Consider the following 11,587-nt stretch of genomic DNA (forward strand, 5'->3'; position numbering starts at 1 on the left):
TTTAACAATGTTATATAAGTGGGATGTTTGGCTAGCCATACAACCAGGTTCAACCCACCATTTTTTCTTAAAATGTCCAGTACCAATTCAGGAAAATGGCAGTTGTTATCAAATAGTCTATTTCTATGTATGTTGGCGTTTGTTTTGTAGCCGTTCAGTGTTTGTGTTATTCCGTTTTTCTCCGCTTATAGTTGATGTGTTTCCATCAGTTTTGATTTGTGACCCGGATTTTTTCTCTCGCTTAATTGATTAATGAATATTGAACAGCGGTTTACTACTGTTGCTTTTATTTACATTATTTTTTTATATATATAATTCAGGCACAAAGTTGATGCCAAAAAGCGGTTAGTGGAATAAAAGTTAAATTTGAAATTAATAAACTAAAAATAACACTTTTATAGTAGTCGTAATCCGGTTCTGTGACCAGATCAATAATAGAAAGGGGGTCATAATATAGTAGTATCAGTAATCGCGCTTAAAATGTTTATTTGGGTTACCCAAATCGCTATATTATGCTCATTACTGATCGTTTCATCCTCGCGAGAACACTGACCAATAGTGAGAACAGTAATGTTTTAATTATTTGGGTTAAAATGACTTTCATACTTATTACCGATTTTCTTCAATCTATTTCTAATTGTCTGAGGAAACTGCCAAGTCTATGGACTGTCTATGACGGTTAACTAGCAAACTTTATCACAAATTGTCTAAACCAAAGCGCGTCTTGTGACTACCAAATTTTATTCAAATAGTCTTAAATCTGATGTTCAGTAGTTGTCTTTTGTTGATGTGGTTTATAAGTGTTTCTTGTTTCTTGTTTTTTATTTATATAGATTAGACCGTTGGTTTTCCCGTTTGAATGGTTTTACACTAGTAATTGTTTTGGGGCCTTTTAGAGCTTGCTGTTCGGTGTGAGCCAAGTCTCCGTGTTGAAGACCGTACTTTGACCTATAATGGTTTACTTTTATGAATTGTGACTTGGATGGAGAGTTGTCTCATTGGCACTCATACCATATCTTCTTATATCTAATTAATGATTATAATGTGATACAAATGATTTAAATATTCAACCGGTAATATATAATCAATTTATGCCTTAAATGTTTTGTAGGAAGAAAGCGCAAATATGAAACTAGTATTATGTTTGGTTATTATTTTCATGATGAAATGCTGTCTGTTCATCATAAATGCTCCGTGTAAATTTGACAGCAGGTGTGTATGTCTCAATGATACCATCAGACCGTTCATAAATGTAAGCTGTGAGGGAAAGAATATAACCAAGATACCGAAATTTCCTTCAACGGTCTACTCTGTTGATCTCTCAAATAATAAAATAGAAAGCATACCAGATGGAACATTTGAGAATCAAATAAATTTGAGGAAATTGGACCTAACTTCAAATTGTATAAAAGTATTAGAAACTGATTCATTTAAAGGTCTTAGTAATTTGCTTGAACTTGTTTTAGAAAAAAGCTGTATCAACTTTCAAAAACTTCCAGATGGTGTGTTTACACCTCTAGCATCGTTACAACATCTGAACTGTAAACATACACATTTTGGTTATAAGAAGAATTTACCAGGCAGGCTTGTTTCAAACTTAACACATTTAGAATATCTAGAAGTTGATGTTCTTGAAAATACAACTACAGTGTATGGAATTTTATTTGATAAACATTTTGGCGAACTTCTCAATTTAACAAAACTGAGGACGGGATCATGTTCTTCTTCATCTTTTAATTTTGAGGAGAACACATTTAACAACTTGAAATATCTAACAAATATAGATATATCTTCTTGTTACGGTTCAATGTATAAAGGAGCTCTGCAAGGAAGAAGTAAATTAGCTAGTTTGGCATTTGAAAAACAAATACCGCCTAGGACACGCAGCTGGCTTAATTTGATAATCGATATCAAAACGTTCTCTTCTTTAGAAAAACTCCTACTTACAGGCTCATTTGAATGTGATGACGAATATTATAAGTTGAACTACCGACTTTTCCAAAACTTGTTTTCGACACAAGTCCGAGAACTTCGCGTGAATCACAACTGTTTCAAAGAAATATTACCACCTGAAGATATTCTCAATGTTCCACAAACACTTCAAATCCTGGACCTCTCCTACAATAACCTGACGTGTTTGTGTATTGAAATGCATAATATTTTGATTTTGAATTTACAACACAACGTCCTAGGTAATTGTTTACGGAAGCATTATTGTCCACGAACAAAAAATCTTCGAATAGAAAAACTCGATTTGTCATTTAACGTTATATATCAGTTATCAGATATGATGTTTGCTGGGCACAAAAAATTAGAAATTCTTAATCTCAGTAATAATCTTCTATCAGACATTAACTTCAATCTTTCTAATACACCAAAATTGCAAATACTAGATCTTTCAAACAATAATATTACAATCATATCAAATCAGCAAGCATTGATGACACTGACAAAAATGATGGGACAATCAACATTCGTCATTGACCTATCAAATAATGTATTACGTTGCAACTGTTATACAGTAGGATTTTTAGAATGGATCGTGAATAATTTGGAACATTTCCGTAACAATGATATTTATAAATGCAATTTGGAAAACAAAACTATCATTACTATGCATAATTTTAGGAAAATAGTTGGACAACTAGCTAAAGATTGTAATTCATATAGTACAATTGTAATAAGTGTTACATTAGGAATTGTTGTGTTTCTAATTACTCTTTGTGTGGGACTAATGTATCGCTATAGATGGAAACTTCGCTATATGTATTATATGACCAAAAGTAAGTACTATAGATATAAACCTGATGATGATAACGAATCTTATACGTATAATGCATTCATTTCATATTCTGATGTGGAGAAAGATTTTGTGGTCAAAGAATGTATTCCAATTCTTGAACAAGATGATAAAATGAAATTATGCATACATCATCGAGATTTTCTTCCCGGTGAGGAAATATCAGTTAATATAACAAACGCTATCCATGAGAGTAAAAAGACGATATGCATTATAACCAGATCATTTCTGGACTCTTATTACTGCATGTTTGAATTTAACATGGCCAGAATGGAGAGTATTTATTCAAGAAACGAACAAAATATTCTGTTTTTAGTGTTTTATGAACAAATTCAACCTCGAAATCTTCCGTTGGTTATGTTAGAACTGGTTCAAAACCAGTCGTATATAGAGTACCCACATGACGAACAAGGAAATGTTGTATTCTGGGAAAAAGTCAAGGAAGCTATTGCGTAAACATTTGCTTATTTGTTTGAATTTCGTTAATGCCTTTTACCTTGACATACATTACTTTAAAAAATTGAACAAAACAAAACACACAAAGCACAAAAAAGAATATTTCAATATATTCAAAAATATATGTTTCATTATATATTATCATTGTGCATTGTATACTTTCATGTTTGATAAATATGTATAAGAAAATTACTCTGTTCTATTCATTTAAAGTCATATGAAACGAGTGACTGGTGAAAAAAAAAAGTTTATTCAAATCTTGAACCAATGCATGTATATATCATAAACTTAGTCTTCTGTGCACGATTTTATCATTTTTACGCATCCATATCGTATAATCGTAAAAAAAAACTCTCGGTTTGTTATGATGTGAAAATGTGGCAGCTAATTAATTGGCGGGTTATGAAGCCGTAGTTTACCGATTGTCACCTAAGTAAACAATCAACAAAGAAGCATGGATATTGAGCACGTGTATAACATGTACAATAAGATAATAATAGTTTATTTCAATGACAGATCCATGCGTATTGCGATCACCGGATTTTTACGAAAAAGGTCACGTTGAGTTCACTGCATACGGAAAACATATCGGCGATGTGTTTACTGGAAGCAAACAATTAAAAAAAGTAAATTTCTTCTAAATTTGGACAAATTATAGAATTTTCTTGCGAAAAAAGTATATGTACATAAGTTTTATAATGAAAACAAGTGTGGACACAGATGAATGTGGATAGTATGTTTGGATGTTTGACAGTGTTTTATATGACAAAAGGAGTTCTATGTTTTTCCTATATGGTGTTATTAACTGTGTTGCACGATGACAACCAACCTGAGCATGAGGAGTGTTGTTTATTTAATATTTAGATTTTATGTTCAAGAGGGCATGGAAGAGACACTAATTGCATTAATTACCAAATGATTATGATAGAACATTTTCCACATCTTTGATTTTGGATACATTTTGTAGCTAGGAGAGCAACACATAATAGGTTCATTTTTTCATGTGATTTTTTTTTAAATGGGAGATGATATCTGAGAACATGATATCAGGAGGCTGTAATTCAGTGGTTGTCGTTTGTCTATGTGTTACATAATATTTGTTTTTTGTTTATTTTGTGTACATAAATAACATAAATGACTATGCATTATGGGTTTTGCTCATTGTTGAAGGCTGTACGGTGACCCGTAGTTGTTAATTTCTGTGTCATTTTGGTCTGTTGTGGAAAATTGTCTCATTGGCAATCATACCACATCTTTTTTATATGTATTTGCTCACTATTTGTATGGTTCTATTTATATTACTTTGTGGTGGATTGTCAGTATCATTAGTAAAATATTTTGTTAAAATGTCGAAATTGTTTCTCAGATTAGATGACATTTATTGGTTTTTAGTAATGACAATACCTGACATGATGCTTGGGGCTAGATGAGCTAGAAAGTAAACTTCTGTGTTGTTTTTTATCAATTCTTTGATAACATCTCCTCCAAAGCTGGCCGAAGCAAAAAAAAGTTTTGACCAATATGAAAATGATATCAACAAAAAAAACCTTTGTGAGCATGCTACAAAGACTCATAACTGCTCCAAAAGTAATCTGATAGAATTTCAAGCATGTCAAGTGGGTATTATGAAAATCTACTTAATATGTCCAAATATCAAAAAAGTTATAGTATTCAATATGAAAAAGGTATTGCAAAATTATTCTCTTTTCAATTTTTTTTGTTATATGGATACAAATATAAGTGATACCAATACAGTATTTGTTGTGGTATGAAAGTGTAGTAATTAACATTTACTGTAACAATGTTAATTCACACAAATTAAGAAATAAACAAATGAATGAAAAATGTTGAACATGTACAATGAAATATAGTTTTAGAAATCAATTAATATATTAGGCCAGATAGGCCTTATAAATTTTGGTTGTTTTTTTTTAACATACTGAATGACCATTTACACTCAGGACGGAGTCATCAGTACAGATGTATTAAAACAACCTAGCGTCATATTGCTAGTAGCGAGTGTAGCATTGTCGGGTAAATTTGTTCTTTTTTTAAATTTGGTTAATGGACAAAAAATGTTTGGTTCAAATCATAATAAAATGCTTTTATCTCCTTATTACTTACATTGTACATAGAATGGATACTAACCGGACAAATCCTTGTACATGAGAGTTGTCTGTCAAATCTTTATTTCACAAAGAATGAATTGCATAACAATGAACTGAGCTCAAAGCAAAGCACTTTAATAATACACTTAGACAAAGAGCTCAATCCAGTGATATACTTTGTACTACAGGTCCTTCATGAACATCCTATCCACCAAAACCATATCTCACAAACATGCCATACTACATGGTTCGATCAGAAGTCCTGAAAAAGACATGAATTTTATTATCATATTTTAATTATATATACACAGGTTAAAAGTTATATACTCCAATGGCAGTCTTTCCTGCTAAAATGTCATGTGTAGAATGTGATATACCATTTTTGGGTCTATATAGGTACTGTCCTTTATATTCATTAGGTCATTTTGACACAGCAAAATATATAGAAAATGTTAACTTTGATCTGGAAATTGAGTTCTTTTTCGCAAAAATAAACCCACTAAAACTAAACTTTGAATGCAAAAGACCCCTAAATGGCTAACAGATATTGCTATAAAGAATAGTCCATGATGATTATTGTTATTAAAGAGTTCATGAAATGTACATCGACTTTGTCAGTTGAATGGACTAGAATGAGATAAGTTATATAAACATAAAGGTTTTTTCAACAGTTGTGGTGTAAATTAAATCAGTTTTATTTTATGGTTGACATATATAAGTATATATGTAGATCATTGGCTTTTCAACACATTGATATTTTACAATATTGATTATCTATTCATTGTTATATTGTTGGTATTTTTCACCTTCCTAAAACAGTTTTAACGCAACATGAACGCAAGCTTAATAGATCTTGATAGGGTCTCCTCACATATTTTGACGTTGCTGAAAAATTTTGGTTGACATATGTATCCTCTTCTCATCGTTTTTCCTGCTATTAAGAATGCATACTGTCGTCACAATTTCCATTGAAAAAGCATGCATAGTACAAATTCATGTGACGTACGAAAACATATGATCTGACCATATACATGTACATGTATGTATAGGTTATCAGCTTTTCTACACATATTAGCCAGTAAGCCGCAATGAACCTATTATGGCTAGTGAGCGCAGCTAATGAGCTAAAATGAATCAAATTGTGTCCTCAGTGGGGGATATTTTAAGGGATCTATATGAAGAAAACCTGATCATCTGTTTATCGTTCTATTACTGGCTTTTTCACCTCCCTAACTTGGCCTAAGACAGTTTTTACAGACGAAAGCAAGCTTGATAACTACTCCTCACACACATGTATAGATTATCGGCTTTTCTACACGAGTCATGAATATCATAAAATGTTAGCCAGTGAGCAGGCCCGCAATGAACCTTTTTAGCGAGTGAGCCCAGCTAATGAGCTAAAATGAATCAAATTGTGTACTCAGTCACAGTTGGTGATATTTTAAGGTATCTACACAAAGAAAACCTGCTTATATAAATCTCAGTGGCGGATCCACAACTTTTCATAAAAGGGGGGTGGCCGCTGACTGACCTAAGGGTTGCCCACTCCAGTCATGCTTCCCCAGTGGCGGATCCGAAGGGAGGGTTCCGAGGGTTGGAACCCCCCTTTTTTCGGACGATCAATGCATTTGTCATGATTTGAATGGAGACACATAGTTGGTACACACCACCCCCCACCCACCCTTTGTCCCGAGTTGGGAACCCCCCTTTTATAAAATGGCTGGATCCTCCCCTGCTTCCCTATAAAATCAACCAAATTTTCCCCACCCCCTGGATCCGTCTATGTAACTGTTTATCGTTCTGCGTAATACTGGCTTTTCACCTCCCTTACTTGGCCCTAGACAGTTGCTTATCTGTTTATCGTTCTATCACTGGCTTTTTTTAGACTAGAGACTTCATGTGTACAAACCTGACGTCAAACTCGTGTACTATAAAAGAAGAGACAAATAATTTCACATTAAATCCTGTAACATTACATCTAAAGATAATTATAATCCAAAGTAGATTGTATTACGATGTCACTAGACTAAATTCCCGCGCAAATGTCATCACTGGGATAGACCAAAACGAATTTTAGGTTTATGTATCATTCACATTCCGATCAATTTACTCAGTTAAAATAAAATATATGTGTTAACTATTTTTATATTGGTTTTGAATTTAGTCAATCTATCAGAAAAAAGGATTTATTTCTCGCAGACAGCCCTCAATACTATACACCAACTCGACACGAAGCTAAAAAACCCTAAAACATAATAGTATATGGAATCGTCCAAACGGATTACCTAATATTGATATAGGTGAAATATGTAGATTCAGAATTGTGTACACAGAAATAAGATCAGAAATAAAGCCCTATGTAAGGTGAAAACAATAACACAACTGTATACAAACATGGTATATAAAATCATTGTTTATTAAATTTGCTTGCATAAGAACCATGAAGTTAAAATTTATAACGATTACGTTTATCCTGTCAACCCCTTTTCTTCATTGCATCAAGGCTTCCGTTGCTTTACATCGAGCAGCAATTCAACCAATCGGGGAATGTTAAGTTGGGACATACCTCTATTTTTGGAAGCGTGATCTTTACATCGAGGCTTGCGTTGCTTTACACCGAGGCCACAGTAGTTCGACCAATCGGGGAATGTTTATTTGGGGCACGTGACCTATTGAACTGCAGGTTTTATAATATTTTAATCGAAATTGTAGAAAAATGAAATGTTGTTAGTACATACAAAACAGAAAATGATGAATACTTTTAGTAAAAGATAATTTGGATCCGGGTTCTGTGTATTCACATCATTTGTACAACTCTCCTTACTGATGCCATTTTTTGGAATTTCTGTGACCTAAATGGTTCGCGAAAATTAATATTTTATTATATATATAGTAACTAGCCATTTAGTTATAAAAAACATAATTTTATGCATCATTTTATTTTTTATTTGAAGTTTCATATGACTTTCAACAATCACTACATGTACCTCTTTGTAAATACAAAGTTTTGTAAAACAATGGTGACCATCAGTAGAACGATAGGTAATTTTTAAAACAAACCTACGCATAAGGCTATTACACTTCAAACCGTGAACTAAAACCTACTACATTTATGAAAAGCACTTATAATTCCGACTGTTCTTACCAAATGCAACAATCATGAACACCCATACTCATTATTCAAATTCCACAGCAAAGACCTGAAATCAGAGCTGAATGAAATCAACAAAAGACAAAAAGTATTCCTAAAAATTAATCATGATTGATGTCAATCATACTCATAACTAGCACATACATATGTGAAGTAATAACATGAAAAAGTCACGCTCATTCTGTCGGTATATTGATTAAAATTATAGTTTTAAGGAATTAAAACCACTAAGGGCACATCTCTTTGAGATTGCAACACAACAACAAATAAAAGAAAAACGAAATAAATGCTATAACATCGAAAAACGGAGAAAATACAAAAAAAATAGTAAACAAATCCCAACATAGAAAACTAAAGAATTAGCAAAACTAACCCAAACCTGGGGTGATTTTATGTGCTCTAGATGGGTCCGTAGATCCTTCACCATATTTGGGATCCGTCGTGTTGCTCATGTTAGAACTAATGTGTTGATTATTTAAATGAGATGGTAAAAGAATAAGGGATTGCAATTACCACAATTGGAACCTATATGTCGTCATCTGTGAAACAGATAGTCCATAACGGTCAAGTAACTCTTGATCCGTATAATTTTTTCAACTTCACCACTTGGAACTCTTGGTTCAATAACTTCCTAGTAAACAGCAACCGTCAGGGTGTATAGCCTCCCTGGAATATATATTGACTGCATTGACTATTAATAGCTGTACTGACTCTTCAGCAATATAATGCTTTTCTCGAAATAACTCAGTTAAACTCCTTGCCGAAAGAAAAACATAAATTATCAAAGGAAAATCTAACCTAAAGTAATAAATACACGATAATAACAAGGATTTTTTTCTATATCTCAGCAAAGGTCACTAAATGATCCGTCTTATCTCCGATCATGATAGAAATGTCCTTGAAATGTATAAATCGTCATATTGCCGGATTTAAATTTTTACTTCTGAAGCAAACTTTTAATTTTATTAAGGGCGATTTACAAATTAATTGATAGAAATCTATTTCTGTTTTCCTAAAAAAATTCTTTCAGTAAAAAGAATACAACTGTAGTTTTAGAATAATGGATGCAACTAAGTTTGTTTTATTGTTATGCAAAATGGCATGGGATATAAAATAAAACTTAAGTTCAAAGTGATAAGTGTAGAAAACAAAACATCAGTTAATAATGTAAATATCAAAAAGTTATGACCTTGAAACAGGAAGTATACAGGGACTGGATTTTCCTGTTTCACATACTTGAACAAATGAATTTTGTCGACAAAATTTTGCATTCAATTACTTTCAATACAATCAGTGGAAATACTAGTTCATTTTGAAAACATGTAAAGCTATAGAACAATACTAGACTATTATGCCTTACTCTAAAGCCTGGGAAATAAATTATACATTTTAAACTTTATTATGTTATAAATTACATTTGATATAATTTATTGAGGGGACGACCATTTGATTTATTAGACGGTGTAGGATGATTTTATAAAATGAATATCCTGGTCTGGAAGGGGCTGAAAATGAATAAACTTGCATAGGACAAAATGATTGATACAAAAGTGGAAAATAGTATTCACGCGTCGAAGCCGCCGACCGAAAACAATTTTGCATTCATAGCAACAAATGAAAATGCTAAGCCAATCCCCCTCCCCCTCAAGAATATCAAATGGTTGTTCAATTAGTGCATCTCAAAAACACTTGTTTCATGTAATTGAATTTTACAACAAAACAAACTTCACTCTATTGGTCACAGATGTTTTATTGTTTCTTATAAATTGCTATATGATCAAATGTCTTTGATAATCATTTTAAATATCTGCAAATTCAAATTTCACGGTTTAACTCTACTCTGCAAAGATTGGATGTTTCTTTTAATTTTTCTTTTCATGAATAGATCATACGTGTAGATAATTTATAAGTTTGGAACAAATAACATTAGTTAATAATGAAAATATCAAAATTTTAGGACCTTGAAACCGGAAGTATACCGGGTCTGTATTTTCTAGTTTCACATGTTTGAACAAATGAAATAGTTCATTTGTCGACAATATTAAGTATTCAATTACTTTTGATACAATCAGTGGAAATACTTATTTATTTTTTAACCTGTAAAGGCTAAAGAACAAAAGCAAGTTTTTTTTTCTTATTTCAAAACCTTGGGAAATAAATTAAACATTTTTAACATTATTTTGCTATAAATTTCATTTAATTTTATTTAGGGGACGATCATTTGGTTTTCTAGAGGGGGATTATGATTTTATAAAATTTATAAAACGAATAGCCTGGTCTGGTAACAGCTGAAAAAAATAACCTTGAACCTAGCATAAGGCAGAATGAATGGTACAAAAATGTAAATAAATTCTTTCGTGCTTCTAAGCTTCGAAAAATATTTTCATGCGTAGAAAACGAATGAAAATGCTAAGCTTATCCAAAAAGCCACTCCTTCTAAGAATATGTCGGGTTTTTTTTTTTGTTATAAAGATTCCGTGAAGTCAAATTTTTAAAACCTACCAGCCAGTCCAGAAGAAATACACACACACAAATAAGAACACAACCAAACCGATCCAAAATGGCCAATAGTTTGACGCCAATTTTATCAATATGCTTTTATTCTAACAAAAAGTTGATTTTTTTCCGACCAGATGGCTTCAGTTCCAATATTTTTTTCTTTTACTAAGCTTTTCTTCAATATTTGCGTGCTACTTAACATACCATCAAGCGGACATAAAACTTTTAAAAACACGAGTTTAGCCAAATTTATATTATTTTTTATTTTTTCTGATGATTAACCACTGGTACAAACAATGTATAACATAAAACATGCACATATATATATATATTACATAGTGTATATCAAAACTAACAGTTAATAAGTTATCATTACCTAAATAATAAAACCTATATATACCAATGCAATTCTTTCTAGAATTACGAGAGACTAATTATGTAACAGAATTTTTCGTATTAGTTGAATGAATGTTTTCATTTTTCACATGGAAACAAATTCTTATGTTATTATAAACCTGTGCTCTCAAATCACGACTCATAAACCAATAAATGAAAAAGTTAGAGGCGAAGCCG

The 11,587-nt window shown here is 32.0% G+C and overlaps 1 protein-coding gene across 1 annotated transcript; it reads left to right on the forward strand.

Annotated features, from left to right (window-relative positions):
* Positions 1-1,789: 1,789 nt before the first annotated feature.
* LOC127720815 (toll-like receptor 4) lies at positions 1,790-3,256 on the forward strand. Its single transcript, XM_052227566.1, has one exon. The coding sequence runs from the start codon at positions 1,808-1,810 to the stop codon at positions 3,254-3,256; it is 1,449 nt and encodes a 482-aa protein (XP_052083526.1). The 5' UTR covers positions 1,790-1,807.
* Positions 3,257-11,587: the final 8,331 nt, after the last annotated feature.

Source organism: Mytilus californianus, unplaced genomic scaffold (genome assembly GCF_021869535.1).
Source record: "Mytilus californianus isolate M0D057914Y unplaced genomic scaffold, xbMytCali1.0.p SCAF_11, whole genome shotgun sequence".
Lineage (NCBI taxonomy): Eukaryota > Metazoa > Mollusca > Bivalvia > Mytilida > Mytilidae > Mytilus > Mytilus californianus.